Source organism: Eurytemora carolleeae, unplaced genomic scaffold (assembly GCF_000591075.1).
Source record: "Eurytemora carolleeae unplaced genomic scaffold, Eaff_2.0 scaffold554, whole genome shotgun sequence".
NCBI lineage: Eukaryota > Metazoa > Arthropoda > Copepoda > Calanoida > Temoridae > Eurytemora > Eurytemora carolleeae.
In genome coordinates this window covers 13,389-36,829 of record NW_019396483.1, presented here as the reverse complement: position 1 = coordinate 36,829, position 23,441 = coordinate 13,389, and the positions used below count along the sequence as shown (strand labels likewise).

At 34.0% G+C, this 23,441-nt stretch overlaps 1 protein-coding gene across 2 annotated transcripts; it reads right to left on the bottom strand.

Annotated features, from left to right (window-relative positions):
- Positions 1–1,902: 1,902 nt before the first annotated feature.
- LOC111704104 (venom protease) lies at positions 1,903–20,525 on the bottom strand. 2 transcript variants are annotated; one of them, XM_023476239.1, is made up of 20 exons: positions 20,448–20,525; positions 19,535–19,619; positions 18,827–18,898; positions 17,293–17,381; positions 16,851–16,957; positions 15,649–15,718; positions 14,439–14,503; positions 13,000–13,062; positions 12,529–12,607; positions 12,082–12,127; positions 11,294–11,342; positions 10,744–10,792; positions 10,344–10,397; positions 9,326–9,397; positions 7,238–7,323; positions 6,139–6,205; positions 5,216–5,284; positions 4,503–4,571; positions 3,788–3,888; positions 1,903–2,256 (listed from the first exon to the last, which is right to left on the bottom strand). In XM_023476239.1, the coding sequence occupies exons 1-20, from the start codon at positions 20,496–20,498 to the stop codon at positions 2,172–2,174; spliced, it is 1,428 nt and encodes a 475-aa protein (XP_023332007.1). In that variant the 5' UTR covers positions 20,499–20,525; the 3' UTR covers positions 1,903–2,171. The 2 variants fall into 2 exon arrangements, with proteins under 2 accessions (XP_023332007.1, XP_023332008.1); XM_023476240.1 differs by lacking the exons at positions 1,903–2,256; positions 3,788–3,888; positions 4,503–4,571 and having other exon boundaries at positions 5,274–5,335.
- Between the last annotated feature and the right edge of the window lie 2,916 nt (positions 20,526–23,441).

Below are 23,441 nucleotides of genomic sequence, written 5' to 3'. Positions count from 1 at the left end.
AATTAACCAGAGACTTGAACTTAAGACAAATATCTAATAGGTTATATATGGGTCGACAAGAATAAGAAAAGTTTGACTAATTTATTATTTCAAACATTTGCTTTCCTTTCACTTTAAATTTTAACCCTGATATGAGAACAGATGTCTCAATAAAGATGTTAATTAAATGACTACCACTATATCGTTTTTGTTTTAAGCTATATTATTTTGTAAAAATAATTGTGTAGTAATATATTAAACGTTGAAAAAGTCTGGGAATTTTTCAAAAAGTGGTCTACCTAATGTTCAAATGTCAAAAACATCTCCGTCATTACAAATGATTCAAATAAGGTAAAACACAATTCGGAAAGCTTATTTGACGAGTGGGGTAAGGTAGGCGGCCATAAGCCACACCATTATCCCCATCTATGCCACGTATTTATAGCTGTTCTTCAGACAGCCGTAAGCCACAACCATACGGTCTTTCATACTACAACATTTGACCCTTCCAGCAATTGTTAAGATTTCAAATGGTAAATTGTGTGCATTGAAATTTCGATTTTCAAACAGCCACATCATGTAAAAGATATATATTAAGATCTTTATAAATAAGTTTTGAATTGAATAATAATGATTAATTTTAATGTATCCTGCAAACATGAACAATAAAAATGATGTATCAGAGCATACTAATTGTTCAGGGCGCCCATAACCGAGAATTTGCATTATTTAGAGAGAAAATTGCATAATAGACTTCCTTCGTGTTTAAATCTGTAAGGCTGAAGTAATGCCAGTTAATATGGTGATATTTCTGATTTTCTTATTCTTTAGACTCCCCCAAACTATTTGTACCGGTGACCACAATCCGTATAATGATGTAAAATCTTCTTTGTATATTGTAAAGCAGTTTATGAACAGAACACACATTCATTGATCTTGAATAAACCAGTAAAATTTCTTAATGGTATGTTTTTCAGCGTTGAGGTCTTATTTTGAAAATTGCATTTTCTATGCACTAAATTAATCATTCAAAAAAGTAAAAATTGCCGGAATACAAGAAAGCTATAATGTGGCATGGAAGGGGAAAATGTTGTGGCTTATGGCCGCCTTCTCCCGCTCACTAGACCTTAAATCATTTTTTGATGCATTTTATGTCATTTATCAAATATCGAAAATCAAAGACGATATTCAAGCAGTCTCTCATTCCCATGTTTATCGGAACACCCTGTATACGCGCTTACAAACAAACCTAAAACATTTTCTTTTCCTACACACTGTAGAATTATAACACGAAGAGGCGAAGCAAAAAAAGAACTAGAAACTGTTCTTTTTTGCTGGTTCGTTTTACGAACATTTTAGGGTAAAAATATTTTCCTGTTTCACAAAATCAAACTTTTACCGAACATTGTTCTGAAATGTTAGAACTGTCAGAAAGTTCGAAAACCATTAAAGGTTAGGAAACTGATTTATTCTATTGACCACCGCGAACTAGCTAATATTCTAAATATTTATGCTATTGACCACCACGAACTAGCTAATATTCTACATCGAACTAGCTAATATTCTAAATATTTATGCTATTGACCACCACGAACTAGCAAACATTCTACATAATTTTGCGATTGACCACCACGAACTAGCTAATATTCTACATATTTTTGCTATTGACCACCACGAACTAGCTAATATTCTACATACTTTTGCTATTGACCACCACGAACTAGCTAATATTCTAAATATTTTTGCTATTGACCACCACGAACTAGCTAATATTCTAAATATTGTTGCTAATGACCACCACGAACTAGCTAACATTCTACATATTTTTGCTATTGACCACCACGAACTAGCTAATATTCTACATATTTATGCTATTGACCACCACGAACTAGCTAATATTCTAAATATTTTTGAGACAGAAAATATAGCTGACTAAAATATATTTATTGATTTTTTTTACAAGCATGGAAACTATAAACTGCAGCAACTGGGAACTCTTGTGTTGTTGATATTGAGATCAAACTAAAGATCCCGTATCTGAATAGAACAGAGCATTGATCCTTAAATTAATAGTACTTAAACTTTGGCTACCGAGATCAAGTGATCGTTGTAATAAGTATCCAATACAAAAGTTCCCAGCTCTGGAAATATTTTTAAGAGTATTATTTCTATGGATAATTAACATAATTGTTCTATTTTGCGACAGTCTCTAGGATCCAGTCAATATAGCTGTTAACTCTAGTGTAAACTCCTGGTACCCCCTCAGTACCACACAACCTAAAAATATTTTTTTAAATTGTTGATAAAAAAACATTTCTAGCATCTTAAAAATTTGATTACAAGTTTTTAGGACGCTTCGCGCCCCCTTCCTGTTAATAAGTTTAGCTTTTATCTGTTGCGTTGTCGGCCATTTTAAATTATTTACAAATTTGGTGGAATTTTTCTTATCGAATTGGGGCATTTTAAAAATATTAAAATTCCAACTATTTTCCAGAATTTAGTTCTCCAATTTTGATGGTCCATAAACCTTCCCTGGGGTCATGTAAGGTCCTACACAAAAATTTGGCCCGATCAGTTCAGCTGTTTAGACGTTTATCGATTAAAAGCAAACAAACATACAAACCGACAAGCAATGATTATATGCAATACAGTGAAAACAACGGAATAGGAAGACGACATTAAAGCAATACATAAGTGTATTTGATGTTGTCATAACTCACAAAGTAATTAGTTTTACTAGAAACTTATTGAATGACTTGATTTAGTAATGATCACAATGCACTGCACAATTGCTGTGTCTAATGATCATTAGACTTTTTAAAGTTGGTAACTTAATTCTAAAAGGTGTCCTGTTTCAAAGTCTTCCGGTTATCAATGTTATAGTTCAGTTGATCAATGGGACTAAAAAAAATTGTGGAATAAAAATACGTACTTTTTCAGTTTAAAATTGAATAACAGTGAGCTGAACATGAAATACAGCAAATATGATTAGAATACAGACAGGACAATTTTCAATAATACATTGATACTTGCTACTTGTTAATAACAATTGTCAAAAAGTATTAAATTGCTTAAATGTGGGTTTCCAGCCCGAAGCTGACTACTCCAATTATCTCCTGCACTGGTCTGGGAATTAAGAAAATAAAGAAACCTTGGCCCGAAGCTGACTACTCCAATTATCTCCCACTGTTCTGGGAATTTAGAAACTAAAGAAACCTTGGCCCGAAGCTGACTACTCCAATTATCTCCCACTGTTGGGAATTAAGAAACTAAAGAAACCTGGGCCCGAAGCTGACTACTCCAATTATCTCCTGCACTGGTCTGGAAATTTAGAAACTAAAGAAACCTGGGCCCGAAGCTGACCACTCCAATTATCTCCTGCACTGATCTGGGAATTTAGAAAATGAAGAAACCTTGGCCCGAAGCTGACTACTCCAATTATCTCCTGTACTGGTCTGGAAATTAAGAAACAAAAGAAACCTGGGTCCGAAGCTGACTACTCCAATTATCTCCCACTGTTCTGGGAATTAAGAAAATAAAGAAACCTTGGCCCGAACCTGACTACTCCAATTATCTCCTGTACTGATCTGGAAATTAAGAAAATAAAGAAACCTGGGCCCGAAGCTGACTACTCCAATTATCTCCCACTGTTCTGGGAATTTAGAAAATAAAGAAACCTGGGCCCGAAGCTGACTACTCCAATTATCTCCCACTGGTCTGGGAATTAAGAAAATAAAGAACCTGGGCCCGAAGCTGACTACACCAATTATCTCCTGTACTGTTCTGGGAATTTAGAAAATAAAGAAACCTGGGACCGAAGCTGACCACTCCAATTATCTCCCACTGATCTGGGAATTTGGAAAGATTATTCCTCATCAAAGCAGAACCACTATCTCCTACACAGGAATCCTAAAACATGGACATGAATATATTTATATAAATTATGCAGGGGTGTATATTTTCTTGGAAAAGCAAGGAATCTATGAAAAACGATAAAATCAAATTTTCACCCCCCCCCCCATCATTAAAAAATCATCTTTTTCCTCCCCTTTGTAATGCTGTATACCCAAATATAACTACAAACTTTCCCTTATTAGAGAACATTAAAACTTGGAAATTTAATTTTATTTAATATTTATTCTTATATTGAAACTTTCAAAAGTTTACTTTTAATCCCTATACCTTAAAAACCTGATGATGTAAACCTATAACATGTATTTGATTTACCAGAATTCAAAGTTTGAAATATCCAAGATTTACAACATTGGGTTGCAAAGGAGCTGAATTCTTATAACAAACTCTTATTTTTAAATCTTTCCATCTCCGCAACCTGATGCTGTAGACCTTTGATATTTCAAACTATGAATTCTGTTGGATCAGATTGTCTAAGTTTGAAATATCATGAAGATGAAGTTCTGAAGAAATATAAGGATAAGAAAATTTAAGTTTGTGGAAAGAACTCAGTTCCTTTATTGAGATTAAAAACTCTGAGTTGGTGGCAAAGACTTAATTCCTTTCTTTACCTTCCCCTTCTCTCCTCCTGCACATATCTGGGTATCTGTGAGAACACCTCCACGTGTTGAGTAGATATTCTAGAAAAAAACGATAAGTGATAACCAGAAAATATTGGAATGAGGGAGGGGGGGAAGATGGCATGCAGCCATGAGCCCAGCAATATCCTGTTCGAAACCCAGGTAGTTAGCAAAACCCTGTGGAATCCTAAATTTCGAGGCCAGCAAAAGACTGTGCAAAAAATCTCTTATTGATAGATAATTGACTTTAAAAAGAAAAAATCAAAAAAGGAAAAGGTGCTCCTAGCTTTATGATAAAATCACAGCTTTTAAACACTTTTTTAATTTAAAATTTTGTCTTACTAGATTTAACAAATACTTTAAATGGAATAGGTGATATATATTTTGCAAACTATTATTCATCATTCAAACCGTACGCCATTCATTAAATATGTGTAGAAAGTATATAATTATGATATTTATGAATTATAAATGAATTATAAATAATTGCAAATTCAATGTTTTAATCTAAATGCAAAGACATTGAGCATCTTTGTCTAAATGAAAACTTTCAATTTTCAATTTTTTTTTTTGGAATTTTCGCAATTATTTTTTGTTCCACAAAATCTCCCAAACTTATCATTAAGCGATAAAAAAGTGTAAACATTTTTCTAACTTATCTAAACAGATATTGTTTTTTAAAGATATATTTCCTTAATATCTACCTTGCATTGTTCTGAGTCTGTGACATTAACATCTAGGAACTGTAAAATATTTGCTGGATCCCTCCCAACCTAAATATTAACATCTAGGAACTGTAAAATATTTGCTGGATCCCTCCCAACCTAAATATTTTTAAATTCAAGTACAGGGCCGACTATTGACCAGCGAGAACAAGCTGTACAGTACAATTCAAGTACCGGGTCGCCTATTGACAAGATAGAACAAGCTGTACAGTACAATTCAAGTACCGGGCCGCCTATTGACAAGCTAGAACAAGCTGTACAGTACAATTCAAGTACCGAGCCACCTATTGACAAGATAGAACAAGCTGTACAGTACAATTCAAGTACCGGGCCGCCTATTGACAAGCTAGAACAAGCTGTACAGTACAATTCAAGTACCGAGCCGCCTATTGACAAGCTAGAACAAGCTGTACAGTACAATTCAAGTACCGGGCCGCCTCTTGACCAGCTAGAACAAGCTGTACAGTACAATTCAAGTACCGGGCCCCGCCTATTGACCAGCTAGAACAAGCTGTACAGTACAATTTAAGTACCGGGCCGCCTATTGACTAGCTAGAACAAGCTGTACAGTACAATTACAGACTTTGTATAAAGGCAAACCGGTACAGTACGCAAAACGAATGAACCTCTTCTAGTAAAATGTGTTAAAATTTATCCTATAAAAAAATGGAAGAACGATTGTTTCGCTTTTGGATTGTTTTTGGGGCCGTTTTCTGCAAATATTTTTTTCTTTTAGGGTGGATGACATAATATAAGGAACGCAAATGTTTAGAATAAAAAGTTAGAAACATTTGCTCATCTTACACTATGGCAAATTTGTCCTTGAAAAAAATCGACCCTTTGCAGGTTAGATCCTCATATTCCACTTTATTTTGACAATCTCTGTAATATACAACTATCACCTTATTTGTAGCACCCCAGCCGGCCACCTCTATTTGTAGTTCTAGTTCTCCGTTGTCTGTATTTATTCTAAATAATTGATTTTATCTCTTCATTTTATTAGACCTGAGCTGGAAACTTTTGAGTTGGATACTCATAATCCGGATCCACAGATCTCGATATCCGTTGCGTGCACTTTTGACTTGAGGATCAATGCTTAACGAATAAATATCAAATTAATCTGCAGATTAACAAAAGATCGAGAAAAAGAATTGATCTCGATATCCACAATACTTTCCAGATAAGAATTCTAAGTTAATTGTAATACTTAAAATAAACGAATATTCTAAAATAAAAAGTCCAAAGAATTTTTCAAAAAAATATTTTTAAAAATTTGATTCGTGGAATTTTCTTATTTGTTCTCAAAAATATTTTTGAATTTTCTTTTCAAATTTTTTGTATGCCTAATATTCGTTACACACAAAAATTTGAACTTGGACTTGGCCCTAATAATTTTATGTTATTATATTTGGATCCTTGATGGAGTCAAATAGTTTGTATTTGAACACTGTACAGTGTACACCTACTTGTCTTCGTATTTTTCATTTTATTATGTTTCTCAAACACTAAAATATGTTTCAAAATTGATTAATAACATTGTAATTTTTCTAAGAATTATACTTTTGCTTATTTGATTAACTAAAGAATAATTTTTTAATGGTCAAATAACATTTTTGGCAAGCGTTCTCAGTGTGAACGTGAGGAGGCTTTATACGACTTCAGGACGGGTAAGTATCCTGTCCTGGTGGCGACAGGTGTTATGGCCCGTGGACTGGATGTACCCGCTGTACAGTTGGTTATTAACTATGACTGATTGATTGATTATTCGGTTTGTATGACTGACTTATCAATTGAATTACTGATTGATCGTGTAGTTTAATAATATATTGATGTTTATATGATTGATTAATTGATTGGTGGGATATTTATAAAAATTGGGTTATTGCTTAAAATTGTTTATTTTTAAATTGATTGATTGATTGATTGGATGATTTAAAAATATATTGTCTAACTTGCTGATTAATTGATTGATTGATTATTGATTGAAAAATTGATTAATACCTTTTACTGAGATAATCCTCCTTGTCATGCGTGTATGGCAAACAGATCGGAGATACAAAATCATTAATTTCAACTTCTTTTTTCAACTGAAAATAAGCTATTTTTTATTCTGTTTATCATAAACTTTTCAAAGATTTTTCTTTGGCATAAGTTGGAATAAAAATTTTTTTCATAAAAACTCTAAATTGTGTTGTTCAACTACAAAAGGATGGACAACGTAATTTTATTTGAACCATTATCAACATTTTATTTTATTTTATAACAGCATCCCTTTTATTTATTTGGAAGCCAAGCAAAAAAATATTTTAAGATTAAAATAAAAAATTCGGGACTTTTGAAAATGGCTCATTAACAAGAAAGTGACATTATCTACATATATATAAAGTTATAATCTCTGTTTGTCTGTTTTTTTGTTTGTCCGATCATAACTCAGGCACCCCTGGACCGATTTGCCTAAAAATTTTAATGAAAAACTCGGTAGACCCACGGGAATGTAATTGGCTTGGTTTTGAGATTCTTAGTTGAGTGGGTCAACTTTAATAGCGAAAATTTAATTTCCCGGTAAAATCGTTCAAGTGCGGGTAAACGGCGGGAGTAACTTTTAGTAACCTTGTCAGCGCTGGGTTTCCAAGCTATGTCTAAATTTAAAGTTGTAATCTCTGTTTGTTTGTCCGATCATAACTCATGAACCCTGGATCGATTTCTTTCAAATTTTAATTGGGGAACTCCTGGAGACCCACAGAAACATTCTTAGATTGGTTTTGAGATTCTTAGTTGAGTAGTCCACGCGGGAAAAAATAACAAAAATCGTAATTTACGACATTGGCGTGTAAACAGTGGGACTAACTATGACTCCCCTGGGGCACGCTGGGTTCCCAAGCTAAGAACCAGAAAGTTGTAAAATAGGAAGTCGACATTACTCTTACAACCTTACTTATTACTCAGATGTTTTTTTTTAATGTTGTTACAACGTAAATAGTTTTCTGATAACTTTCAATTTAACCCAGAACTTCTGAAACATCGAAAGAATCTATAAAATGTCTTCTTGACAACTTTTGAATGTTTTTTTTTACTACAGGGTGTCCCAATAAACATGGGAATTTAATGACGTATTCGATATCGTCTGTTTAAATAATTCTTTGACTTAGGAAAGTGATACCTACTGAGAAAGCTGTAATCCGTAAGATTTTCGTCTGCTATGTTTACAATTTTTTTGTTTTTGTTTTGACTGCATCTGGTTGTACAACCTATTACAGTATACAAACAGAGTTATAAACTTGTCCGTCCTCACTGTTATCTTGCAGAGACATTATAGACACATCTTTACAACCATTTACCTTTTTCATACAATAAACTCTAGCAGATATAATATTATGGCTTTTTAAATCAGGTATTGCAATGCTAATTCATTACAAAGACGACATAAGAATTCGTCACTGAATTTCCATGTTTATTGGGACATCATGACATCATGTTTATTATACAAATCAACGAAATTGGAAAAATAATGGATCGCTATGACATATGTGGGAACAGTTTTAAAGAGCTAAATAATTATTAAAAAACTAAATATTTCCAGGATTCTGTTTGCATAACAGATTTAGAAAACGTCGAAATATTATAAATTATTTTGATAAGTTCTGGGTTAGTACTGTATTACATTATTAATTAAACTAAATGAGTCTGTTTACACTGCACAACTCCTGTATTCGATGTTTATTTGGCTTTTTAAGTACAGGGTTACCCACAAAAGATCAGACTGTAAAGACGACTGAAAACTTTTCAAAATGATGATCACAATGTTAAAGTTTTCGATCCTTAATAGAGTCTTTTAATGTTTCTTTAATGACTTCATTGAGTCTTTTTAAGGTTTTTTTAGTGACTTCATAGAGTCTTTTAATGGGTTTTTAAATGACTTGTCAAAGAAAGTGAGAAGTTAAACTATAAGGAAACAGACAGTATACATTTCATACAATCCTGAAGTCTCAACCTTTGCGGGTAACCCTGTAATATCTTTATTCCAAAAGTCGTCGTCTTCCTGTTCCAGAATGTTCTAGTTATCAGTTTAAAAATGTAATTAAAGGTAACCTTAATGATGGCAATATCGTTCTGAAAACTGGCTGGTTTCCCGTAGCTTTCATGACTGTATACTTCCTCAACCTTTCACCCAGACCAGTTTATCCTAGCTTATCCAAACATTTCAAAATACTTTTTTATTTCAAGTACAGTGGTAGTCACAACTCACAACAGATGAGACTTCAGAGTCTATTTTACCAAATTTCTTTTGTCTGTTTAATTATATTTATGATTCTGCTTTCTTTGTCAAATCATTAAGTAAGCCATTAAACATGTAATAAATATCGTAGCAAACCTCATATTTATAAACCTGAAAACACCTAGATATATTACGTTGTACATTGCAGTAACCTAATTACAATTGTAAATAATCTACGTCAAACCTCTATTGCGATTAAACTTTAATGTTTATCAATAAATACTTAAAACTTGTAATTACACGTTCATTAATATTAACTGTACCATAGAATTTAAAATAAATGTCAGTTGGTGTTAGTACTCCGTTTGATTATGGTGTTAGAGTAAAATAAACAATTTTCAACCAAAATGGGAATTGAGTGACAATTTCAAGGTCGTCAAGTAAAGGATTTTTGATTTAGTGTCCAGATAATGTAATTAGCAGAAAATTTTGTATGTTATTAAAGTTTAGAACTTTCTTGTTTATGTTGCATAACATAGCATAATATTGTATAAAATTCCACTTTATGGCTTATTTTGCGAAAAATTAAAGCCTTTTACCATTTTTATAAACTATGCAGACGTAACATTTTTAAGATTTTTGAAATTGGGTATTCTCACAGTTATTCACAAACAGTCGTCATTCGATTCCAATGGAAAATTTCCATGAGGTCTGACCAAGTCTTTTTTTTTTATCTCCACAATATAAAATTAAAATTTTGGACTTTTCAAAGGGATCTTTTCATATACAAAACCTTTCACTATAGTTATTATGATTAAAATCTAATTATTATTTTTTATTTTAAAAATGTTTAATGAATATGTTCTATTTTCTATAAAACTGGTGTGTTCCCTGCATATCCTGAGGAGGAGGGCTGCAGAAATTATCAGAATCACAATCAACATCCTGAATTTACACAATCTTTAATATTCTAATTCCTATATCTTTGCAACCCAATGTAGTATAAACCTCTAAATTAGGTCAACCACTTTCACACTTTTTTCAAGCCGGTAATATAACGGTTCGTTCAAACCACTGCATACATTTAACTTCAGGTAACTGTTAGTATTAAAGGTGAGAAAAATGTCGAACGTTCGTTTTGTTAGCAGTAGTTTCCGTTTTTTCAATAGTTACCGTTAGTTTTTTCAAGATCTCTATTTTATTAACGGCGTTAGCAGAACAAATTATTATTATTATTATTATCATTATTTTTATCTTTTAAAATTACAGGATATTTTCATCAATATTTTACCATTGATAAATCATACTCTCCAACACGAACAACACTTAGATCAAATCCTCTAAAAAAATTCAAGTTTAATATTAAAGTAATATTCAATTTAATAGTTGAATATTAAATCATAAAAACATTAATTTGCATTTTTTGAGGAATGGTTGGCTGCAGTTATCAGAGTCAGAGCTTTTGCGTTGTTATTCTCGAGATCAACCATTGATCTCGATCTCATGAATCTCGGGATCCATCAAGTATTGATCTCCATCTCATGCATCTCGGGATCAACCATTGATCTCCATCTTATGATTGATTGATTGATTTTATTGAGGGATAAAGCATTTATCCTCAAATTTTAAAGTGCCAACAATTGATATTGAGATCACGCGCTTAAGATTAACGATCCCTGATACAAAAGGATTCAAAAGTTGCTCCAGTCGAACATTTTTTAGTTCCTAATTTTTCGAACAGGTAAAAGGCTTTATAAAGTTGCATTTTTATTTTTTGATCTAACTCAAAACTTTTTCATATTTATTTCTTGGTCGTTGTCAAAAATTGATGTAACTATTACTTTGGTAGCTGTGTAACACAATGGGCTGCTGTAATCACGTGTCTTTTCCCTTAAAATAAAAAAGTTTAAACAATTGTATTTGTATTGAAGGCATTGACTTTTTTTTTGCCACAAACTCTGATTTTCCAATCCCTATATTATGGGAATTAATCTGTAGGTTATCTTTTCGGAGTGGATATATAAAACCGGATTAGTATTAGTCATGTTAACTCTTTGTTATTTCTTTTTCTTGACTTAGTACCCCGGCCATGGGTACTTTAGTCAAGAAGGAGGCTAGCTAATTGAGCACGGGGTTCAGGGTCGCTTGGCCTTCCCTCCCTCCATATGTGCAGCCACATTTCTCATTGTCCTTTGCAAATAGTGCAGAGAGCTTTCTAACAGAGCTCTGCTATCCTAGGCTGTAGGAATGCAACTAAATTATTGCAAACTATAATTCTGTTGGTTCAAATAATCTAAGTTTGAAATAACAAAGGTTTACACCACATTGCGTTGCAACGAAATAGGGATTAGAAAATCAAAGCTAGTGCCGATGACTAAATTCCTTTGATTCATTTTATCAGTTAAACCCCCACAGATTTAAATGATTACAAACTAGGGTTTCCGACTCAAGTGGATTTTACTTTCGCGAAATTGTTAGCCCTGTAAACTCCGCACAATTCCGCGCAATTTGAGAACAGTTGCGCACAATTCCGAACAGTTGCGCACAATTCCGAACAGTTGCGCGCAATTCCGCGCAATTCCGCGCAATTCCGCGCAACGAAATTCCGATTGGAAGCCCTATTACAAACCTATTAGAGTTCCTCCACATTTGAAAAGATTATTTGAACCTCCGTTCTAAAAATAATATTGATTTATTGAACTAAATAAATTTAATTTCCAACAGCGTCAAAAAGAAAATTCAATTCTAAAGTTCAATTAAAATTTAACAAATAGATAAATAAAACTCAAAATTTACAACTTAAAGGGAGTGTTCGCGAAAAGTGATAGCGGGTACAGGCTTGAATTGAATTGAATTGAATTGACACTAATTTGATTTCTATCTGTCATATAAGAAGGAAATGGTTAAAAAATGACTTATATCAAAGAGAGTAGCGTCCATACAAATTTACGGAATTGCATTATTCCACTCAGATAGTAAACAATTAATTTTCCAATCTTTTTGTCAAACTTTGACGCTGAAAGCAAATAAAGACAAAAAAGAAGCAAGAACTAACCAAATTAATTTCCATCTGTACCTGCCTGTACCCTAGGTTGACCAGCCAAGGATATTGACCAAGATCTGCATTTTGACCTCCAACAATCCTCTTTTCAGAACTGTTAAAAAAGATCTAATTGCTGACAATCCTTCCTGGAAGATATATAATGCAGAAAAATTTATGAATATGTAAATTATTGAATTTGAAGCTAGGAAATGTATAATAAGGTTGGTTACTCTCGATGCGATGTACGAAAAATTTCGTCTCCTACGATAGATAGATAGACAAAACCCCGATATGACGTCACTGATTATAGAGACGAGAGTGACGTCATATTAGGTTTTTATCTATCAATCTTAGGAGACAACATTTTCTGTACATTGGCGCGCATCGAGAGTAACCTGACTTATTATTTAACCTTGGTTCGAGGCAAGTAATCAGTTCCTTTGAAATTTTCATGGTCGTAGAATTTTTCTGGAAATGCATAGGTTTAAAATATTTGATCTTTTCCTGAGTGAAATCCCACAACTAGCAGAGTTGGCGAGCAGCGATCTCCCGGGATAATTGGCAAACCTGAGATCAGAATTAATAAAAAGAAGTAATTGAACTATGTTCTAATAGTTGAACTTCATATCTTGTGAGGCGGAGAGGCTTCTCGAGGATGTCAAAAAAGTTTCAGAGTTTCTGCAATGTATATCTAAAGTCTCATTCATTTGTCAACCTTTTGGTTTGAATCAATAATCACAAGATACCCCTATTCCTGCCATTTATCAACTGTGGTCTCCTTTTTTGTGCTTTTAAAATTACAGGATATTTTCATCAATATTTCAATAATTTTGATTATTAATTCAAAGACGACCGTCAAGTCGGTTTTACTACTATCATTTTCTCGGGGCCACCCTGTACCTTCCTGTTGTGGTAGGGGGCACCCTGTACCTGTCTCTTGTGGTAGGGGGCACCCTGTACCTGTCTCTTGTGGTAGGGGGCACCCTGTACCTGTCTCTTGTGGTAGGGGGCACCCTGTACCTGTCTCTAGTGGTAGGGGGCGCCCTGTACCTGTCTGTAGTGGTAAAGGGCACCCTGTACCTGTCTCTAGTGGTAGGGGGCACCCTGTACCTGTCTCTAGTTGTAGGGGGCACCCCATACCTGTCTCTAGTGGTAGGGGGCACCCTGTACCTGTCTCTAGTGGTAGGGGGCACCCTGTACCTGTCTCTAGTGGTAGGGAGGGCGCCCTGTACCTGTTTCTAGTGGTAGGGGGCACCCTGTACCTGTCTCTAGTGGTAGGGGGCACCCTGTACCTGTCTCTAGTGGTAGGGGGCACCCTGTACCTGTCTCTAGTGGTAGGGAGCACCCTGTACCTGTCTCTAGTGGTAGGGAGCACCCTGTACCTATCTCTAGTGGTAGGGGGCACCCTGTACCTGTCTCTAGTGGTAGAGGGCGCCCTGTACCTGTTTCTAGTGGTAGGGGGCACCCTGTACCTGTCTCTAGTGGTAGGGGGCACCCTGTACCTGTCTCTAGTGGTAGGGAGCATCCTGTACCTGTCAGTGGTGGCAGGGGGCACCCTATACCTGTCTCTAGAGGTAGGGGGCACCCTGTAGCTGTCTCTAGTGGTAGGGGGCACCCTGTACCTGTCTCTAGTGGTAGGGGCACCCTGTACCTTCTCTAGTGGTAGAGGGCGCCCTTTACCTGTCTCTATCCTGTCTCTAGTGGTAGGTTGCCCTGTACCTGTCAGAGTTCGTAGGGTGCCCTGTACCTGTCTCTAGTGGTAGGGGGCACCCTGTACCTGTCAGTGGTGGTAGTTGGTGCCCTGTACCTGTCAGTGGTGGTAGGTAGCCCTGTACCTGTCAGTGGTGGTAGGGTGCCCTGTACCTGTCTGTAGTGTAGTGCGTATATACCTGTCTTTAGTGGAAGGGGGCACCTTAAACCTGTCAGGAGTGTAGTGCATGTACCTGTCTGTAGTAGTAGGGGGCGTCAAAGTAGTGGCCGTAACTTCTGGTTCTGGTTTCTTTATTGCCTAGTTGTAATAAACAATTTAGTTTCAGTTAAAGATTAGCAGCATATTTAAACGTTCTCGACCAACCCGCACACCTCCCCCCTGTATTGCGGAACCCTGTATTGGGTAACCTTGTATTGGGTAACCATGTATTGGGTAACCCTATTTTGGGCAACCCTGTATTGGGTTACCCTGTATTGGGTAACCCTGTATTGGGTAACCCTGTAGAATTGGGTAACCCTGTAGTATTTGGTAACCCTGTATTGGGTAACCCTGTATTGGGTAACCCTGTAGTATTGGTTAACCCTGTATTGGGTAACCCTGTACTGGGTAACCCTGTACTGGGTAACCCTGTATTGGGTAACCTTGTATTGGGTAACCCTGTATTGGGTGACCCTGTATTGGGTAACCCTGTATTAGGTAATCCTGTATTGGGTAACCCTATATTGGGTAACCTTGTATTGGGTAACCCTGTACTGGGTAACCCTGTATTGGGTAACCCTGTATTGGGTAACCCTGTATTGGGTAGCCTTGTATTGGGTAACCCTGTATTGGGTAACCCTGTATTGGGTAACCCTGTAATATGTAACCCTGTATTGGGTAACCCTGTATTGTGTAACCCTGTATTGGGTAACCCTGTATTGGGTAACCCTGTATTGGGTAACCCTGTATTGGGTAACCACTGGGTAACCCTGTATTGGGTAACCCTGTACTGGGTAACCTTGTATTGGGTAACCCTGTATTGGGTAACCCTGTATTGGGTAACCCTGTATTGGGTAACCTTGTATTGGGTAACCCTGTATTGGGTAACCCTGTATTGGGGAACCCTGTATTGGGTAACCCTGCATTGGGTAACCCTGTATTGGGTAACTCTGTACTGGGTAACCCTGTACTGGGTAACCATTTACTGGGTAACCCAGTACTGGGTAACCCTGTATTGGGTAACCCTGTACTGGGTAACCCTGTACTGGATAACCCTGTACTGGGTAACCCTGTACTGGGTAACCCTGTATTGGGTAACCCTGTACTGGGTAACCTTGTATTGGGTAACCCTGTATTGGGTAACCCTGTATTGGGTAACCTTGTATTGGGTAACCCTGTATTGGGTAACCCTGTATTGGGTAACCCTGTATTGGGTAACCCTGTATTGGGTAACCTTGTATTACCTGAGAGGGACAGCAAACTTTAGGTAAAGGTTCCTCTCCCACTGTATCAACTCCACAAAGGTAAGACGACCTATAATAATAATAATGTACATTTTAAAGGGTTACTCACAAAGGGCATGAGACTTCCACAACTATTGTAGAAAATTTTTATTGTTTAGTCTGTTTCCTTGCAAATATAATATACAGTTTTTTCTTTCCTGGATTTTCATTCATTCCTGTTTCGAGGATTTTTGATGATAGACGAAATTTTCATACTTTCCAGGAATGTTCGAAAATCCAGCGCCAGCCGTAATAACAAGTTTGTTGTAAGCAAAACATTATAATAAAAAATAAAAAATATAATGAAATATCAACTATACGTATACGAATGTTTCGGAAAAAAATGGATGATTATAGGTTGTAATATCTGAATAATTTGTTTGGAATTAAACTGTTTGTTTTACGATCCGTGTCGTATATTGCAACTTTCTGAATTTGTATGGACGCTACGTTCTTCGGTATGAGTAGTTTTTAACAATTTTCTCCTTATAGACTTAACAGATAGAAGTAAGAATAGAAGCAATCTCAATCTGAATGATTTGTTGGAAATTAAATTGACTTTTTTACGGTCCGAGTCGTATTTTGCAATTAACTTTTTGAAGTTGTATGGACGCTAAGTTCTTCGGTATGAGTCGTTTTTTTTTTACTATTTTCGCCTTATAGGCGCAACAGATAGAAGTAAGATTAGTAGCATCAAAAGCGATTATTTTTCGCCGTAAGCCTTATTATTTTCGGGAACACTCCCTTTTAGATAATATACGAGGGTCATTTGACAGTATATCGTGAACGTATTGTAAAATTATCACCAGAACAGATACACTTCTTTCTTTTACAAGATTGTTATTAACCACCAAACTTCATAAACTATATCGTGTACTGTATACAAAATAGTAAATCAGAAATAAACTGCCCTTGTTAAATCAGAGTTTTTACAACTGTAAGGAATAGAAATACAGTCGTCGTGGTGTAAATCAATACAATGGAGACGATTTTCGATTTTATTTTTGATTTCTGCCAAGATTATAAATAGCACGTACATAGACATTTGATTTTCTTTGTTTATCATTTAAACTTTGAATTTGAAAGACGAAACATAAATAGAAAAGTCTTCTTCATTGTATTGATATTAACGCCGACCATTGTAAAAAAATAAGTTTTCTAACTGGATAAGTCTGGGTGAGGATGATGGGAGAGGTTTCCTGAGGTTTGCCATTAATTGAACAAATGGAGAACATTGTAAATAGGAAACACATTCTGCAGACATCCCATCCTGTAATAAACAAGTCACAGATTTTATTTTTTTGAAACACAGTCGTCGATTTCAATTTTGATATCAACAGAGAGAGAGAGTTCTACGCCGCGTGTAACTCCATTGGGCTTCTGCCTCAGGGTTATTGTGTACGAAATACTGTTATTTTAATTAATCTGTAATAAATATAGCAGTAAACCCCATATTTGTAAACCTGAACATACCTACATAGGGTCCAAAAATCCAATACTAGGAAATCACCCAAACTGTGCATAATTGTAAAATTTTATTCTCAAGTTTAAGTTCAATATCCCAAGTTAACGGCCCTCATGCTATCTCTTTAAAAAAGTATAAACCTGAAGTCCGCATTCTCCCCTGTTCTCCCCCTCAACCTTGGTTTTAACAGTTAGACCGTCCCCAGGACAACAAACTGTAATTCCTTGTCCTTAACAATACATATTTATAAAGAAACCGTCCCCCGAGGACAACGAACTGTAATTCCTTGTCCTAAACAATAATTATTTTATTAATTAAACCGTCCCCAGGACAATAAACAGTAATTACTTGTCCTAAACAATAAATATTATTAATTAAACTGTCCTCAGGACAATAATCAGTAATTACTTGTCCAAAACAATAAATATCTATTAATTTCACCGTCCCCAGGACAATAAACAGTAATTAATTGTCCTAAACAATACATATTTTTAATTAAACCGTCCCCAGGACAGTAAACAGTAATTACTTGTCCTAAACAATAAATATTTATTAATTTCACCTTCCCCAGGACAACAGACTGTAATTACTTGTCCTTAACAATATATATTTATTAAGAAAACCGTCCCCAGGACAACAGACTGTAATTCCTTGTCCTAAACAATAAATATTCATTAAGAAAACCGTCCCCCGAGGACAACAAACTGTAATTACTTGTCCTAAACAAATTTTTTTTATTAATTCAACTGTAATTATTAGTCCTTAACAATAAATATTTTTTAATTTCACCGTCCCCAGGACAATAAACAGTAATTTCTTGTCCTATACAGTAAATATTTATTAATTAAACCGTCCCCAGGACAATAAACAGTAATTACTTGTCCTAAACAATAAATACTTATTAATTATAAACCGTCCCCCGGACAATAAACAGTGATTACTTGTCCTAAACAATAAATATTATTAATTAAACCGTCCCCAGGACAATAAACAGTAATTACTTGTCCTAAACAATAAATATTTATTAATTAAACCGTCCCCAGGACAATAAACAGTAATTACTTGTCCTAAACAACAAAAATTTATTAATTTCACCGTCCCCAGGACAATAATCAGCAATTACATGTCCTAAACAACAAATATTTACTAATTAAACCGTCCCCAGAAACAATGAACAGTAATTACTTGTCGTAAACAACAAATATTTATTAATTAAACCGTCGTGTGTCTAAGACAAGGTCAAGAAAATGTAATTCTCAGATAACTATTAGTACTATCATATAGCTGAGCCTCTAACGCAAAGTCATGACGCATTTATTAGTGACTGTCCATGCAAAGATGGCAATTCCCGATTTACAACGAATCCTTGAAACCCAAAATTTGATAAAAATGTGGAAGATAATGTAGTTTTTCGTCATATTATTTAATTCTGATGATTTCACCAATGTTTCTTAAAAGTCACTTTTGCAGAGAACCCACAAATGAAAATAAACAGTCAAAAAAGATTGTATATATCTAATTCATGACTGATCAGACAAAGCATTTAAGGTTACAGTTAAAATCGGTCATCATGCCATGTTTGCATGCAGGGTCACTTGAAATTAGGCTTACACTCCCTTTAACCCTATTCTCAGCTCAACTTCAAGTAAGAAGTTAATATTCAAAAATGTTTACCTTGATTATTGCAGAAAAAAGATTCTCTTAATAAAAGGGAAACATCTCTCGGTAGAGGTTTCTGTAGGTTCCCTGCAAACAGTGTATAGGGGTTCAAATACAATCACGGATTAACTAAACAGTGTACAGGGGTATTAAATACAATCACGGATCAACTAAACAGTGTACAGGGGTTCAAATACAATCACGGATCAACTAAACAGTGTATAGGGGTTCAAATACGATCATGGATCAACTAAACAGTGTACAGGGCCGGGGTTCAAATACAATCACGGATCAACTAAACAGTGTATAGGGGTTCAAATACAATCACGGATCAACTAAACAGTGTATAGGGGTTAAAATACAATAAAGGATCAACTAAACAGTGTACAGGGGTTCAAGTAGTGTGGTATTTAGAGCCTGGGATTCAGTCCTGGTTGAGTTTGATAGCGGACAGATTATACCTGGATAGATACGTTCGAGAACTTGTTATGGCGTGTGTTTACTACATGGGGTCAGGCAATTTTGTAGATATCAATATTTCTGTTAAGAAATATTGTTTCATATGGTTTATTTTCATCATCACTTTGTTTAACAATTTCTTAAATTAATATCTACGTAAAAATCAAACTCAGTGGTTTGTTTCAACGATATTCTCTTAGATTAGATTATTCCATATTTGAAAATTCGTCGTGATTAATATTCTAAACAGCAAAAAATAGTTACCTATTAGATCTGTGAGATGTGTGCATTGTCCAAGAGGGGCACATATTCCAGGTTTCCCTGTAGGAAGAAAACAGTCTGACACACCCTGTTTCATAAAATCTTTTACTTTTTAGTAAAACTTGAAAAACCCATGTTTGTAAAATTTTGATAGTTTAATGAAATTACACAAACCCTAGCTGTTTCAAAAAAATTTCAATAATTTAGTTAAATTTGACATTACCCTGTTTCATAAAATTTCATTAATTTAATAAAACTTGACAAACACTGTTCAATAAAAACCACCCTGTCAATTCAATGCTCAGAACCACCCTGTCAATTAAAAGTTTAGAACATCCCTGTCAATTCAAAGTTTAGAACCACCCTGTCAATTCAAAGTTTAGAACCACCCTGTCAATTCAAAATTTAGAACCACCCTGTCAAGTCAAAGTTTAGAAGATCCCTGTCAATTCAAAGTTTAGAACAACCCTGTCAATTCAAAGTTTAGAACCACCCTGTCAAGTCAAAGTTTAGAACCACTCTGTCAATTCAAAGTTTGAAAACACCCTGTCAATTCAAAGTTTAGAACCACTCTATCAATTCAAAGTTTAGAACCACCCTGTCAATTCAAAGTTTAGAACATCCCTGTCAATTCAAAGTTTAGAACCATGCCCTGTCAATTCAAAATTTTGATAAATTAGAAAAATTTATTTAGTTATTTAGATAATTTATTACTACTATCATTTTGTCAAATCTGAAAAAAATGATTTGACATTTTTTATCAGTTAGATATATAGACCTCCCAAAAGTTTAGATCTTTTTTCTTCTTCAAAATTGTAATTGGGTGTTTTCAGTTTTGGTCACGAAATTCATTATCTTTTTAATAGTATAAAGTTGCACTTTTCAACCTTGCCTCTCAAACTAAGAAAATCGTTACCTGTGAATTTATTAGAGGTAGGAGGAAGAATAAATTAATAAATGTCTTCATGTCGTTTCTTTTATTTCTGAAATACGTTATATATATCAAGAGAGTCCATTTTGGGAAAAAAATGAAACTGCATTATATACACAAATTCATTTTTTTGTTGAATTTTTAATCTTAAACTTTTGTTCGCTCGTAAACCCTAAAATATTTGAAACACGTATCTCCCTTTCTCTTAAATACCTAAATTCTCCAATCTTCTCTTAAATACCTAAATTCTCCAATCTTCTCTTATATACCTACATTCTCAAATCTTCTCATATACCTAAATTCTTCAATCTTCTCATATATAACTAAATTTTCCAATCTTCTCTAATATACCTAAATTCTCCAATCTTCTCTTATATACCTAAATTCGCCAATCTTCTCTAATATACATAAATTCGCCAATCTTCTAAGCTTCTTTATCTTATATACCTAAATTCTCCAATCTTCTCTAATATACCTAAATTCTCCAATCTTCTAAGCTTCTTTATCTTTTATATCTAAATTCTCCAATCTTCTAAGCTTCTTTCTAAATTTCATATTGCTTTTTTCACACTTTTTTCTTTATAATTTTGAGTGTCTTTTTATTCATTACTATAATCTTGAATATTTAAATCTACAATTATCCCCCCCCTTCTCCTCTTGTGCAATTACCATGTTTCCTGTGTTCTATAAAGTCTTGATTTTCTAGTTTTTTCAAATATGCATGCTTTAACCAAGTATAAACATGCCTTACAAGTTACAAGGCAACAAAACGCAATTTGTAATAAATATTTATGACCCTCTGTGCTTTAAACTAATCTGAAAAAAAGTATAAAAATAAAATATCCAAATTTGGATATTTTTTGGTTGTTAACTTCAAATAAAATATAAAATACAATTTTATTTTTGGCAGCACACCTTCCTAAAAAAACAATTTTATAAACATTTGATCATTATACATTATACATATAACACTGTATAACTTTTTGTAACACTGTATAAAAAATTGCTTATTTCTGTATAACACTTTACATCTCTAGCCGTACCTGTATCTCTATATCGTTGTATAACAATCTGTGTATGTATGTTATAACACAGCATTTATATCATGCACTAGAGTACACTGAAAAACACTAAATATCCTTGTATTTAACTGTATACCACTGTATAGCATTGTATATAAAACTGCATAACACTCAAGATCTCTGTATAACACTAAATAACATTGTATAACATTGTATAACATTGTATGTAACTGGAAAACATTTTATATCACTGTTATAACACTCCTGATCTCTGGATAATATTAAATAACACCGTATAACACTAAATAAAACTTTATAACAATGTATGTAATACTAAATAGCACCGTATAATACTAAATACCACTTTATATCATTGTATATAACTATTTAATACTCAATTTTTTTTTTTAATTCTAAATAGCACTGTAAAACTCTGAATAACACTGTTCAACATTTTAAATAACTGTTTAACAATGTATAACACTCTATAACATTTTATATTACTGTGTAACATTCAAGATCTCTGTAATAATACTAAATATCACTTTATAACACTGAGCAACACTAGATAGCATTGTATAACACTTGAGATATCTGTATAACACTGAATAACACTGTATAACATTGTATATAGCTGTAAAACACTCAAGATCTCTGTAATAATACTAAATAACGTTGTATAAAACTGAAACACTTTATAACATTGTTACACTGAATACCAATTTATAACATCGTATATAACTGTATAACACTCAAGATCTTTGTATAATACTAAATAACATTGAATAACAGTGTATAGCATCGTATATAACTGTATCCCACTGAAGATCTCTGTATAATACTAAATATCACTGTATAACACTGAATAACACTGTATAACATTGTATATAACTGTATAACACTCAAGATCTCTGTATAATACTAAATAACATTGTATAACACTGAATAACACTGTATAGCATTGTATATAACTGTATAACACTGAATAACACTGTATAACATTGTGTATAACTGTATAACACTCAAGATCTCTGTATAACACTGAATAACACTGCATAACATTGTATAACTGTATAACACTCAAGATCTCTGTATAACACTGAATTACAATGTATAACACTGAATAACACTGTATAACACTGAATACCATTGAATAACACTGTATAACACTGTATAACAATGAATAACACTGTATAACTAGAATGTATATTTCTGGTTGTGTGTATATCTATGAACCAGGCACGAATTGAAGCTTGTCTTGTTAAATCAGGAATTTATGCCTTTAAACCTTGCAGTAGTTTGATAGTTGGGGTTCCCAGCAGATACTGCCGACTTACACCCCACAGGGATAAATACATCCTCATCATTACAAACTAAATTTTAAATTCATTTTAAGTATTTTTTTTAGTTTTGAAGTTAGGGATAAATATAATTAAAATGAAAAAGGATACATTTGTAATTTCCAAAACCTATTTTGTTGTTTTTCTTACAATTTTTGTTTATTTTTGTCTAACTTATACAGAGATAGATACATACTCCAACATAACGAAACAAAGTAAAGATGAAAAAAGAGAAGAAAAAATGTCCGAAATTTAGTTTGTTTTACAAAGAAATACTCTAACATTACAAAACAAATAAAATTATTAAATAATTTTTAATATATATTGACATATATGCTTCTAAAGGAACGAGGACATATAAAACATTTATAATAAATATAACAAAAATCTGAAATTTGAAAAAATTAAGATTAGGCCCGGCCTCCCCTGCACAACTGTAAGATTTGGTAGAGGGCAAACTGTACACAAGCACATTTAAGAAATTGTTACTTGGGAAGTCGCCCTTGTTAAAATGCCTATGGAAAAGTACCTAACAGCTGCTTTCCATCACTTCCAATCTTTCAAAGTACAAATTCCCAACACAGCTACATTCCTTAACATCTCCCCCCCCCCCCCCC

Coding starts and splice junctions, on each gene's coding strand:
- LOC111704104 (XM_023476239.1), bottom strand. CDS start 20,498: ATGAAGACATTTATTAATTTATTCTTCCTCCTACCTCTAATAAATTCA. Junction 11,343..12,081: donor ATGTGGAGGAACTCTAATAG/GTTTGTAATAGG, acceptor TTTTATTTTAAG/GGAAAAGACACGTGATTACA. Junction 6,206..7,237: donor GAGGATTATCTCAGTAAAAG/GTATTAATCAAT, acceptor TCAATTATTTAG/AATAAATACAGACAACGGAG.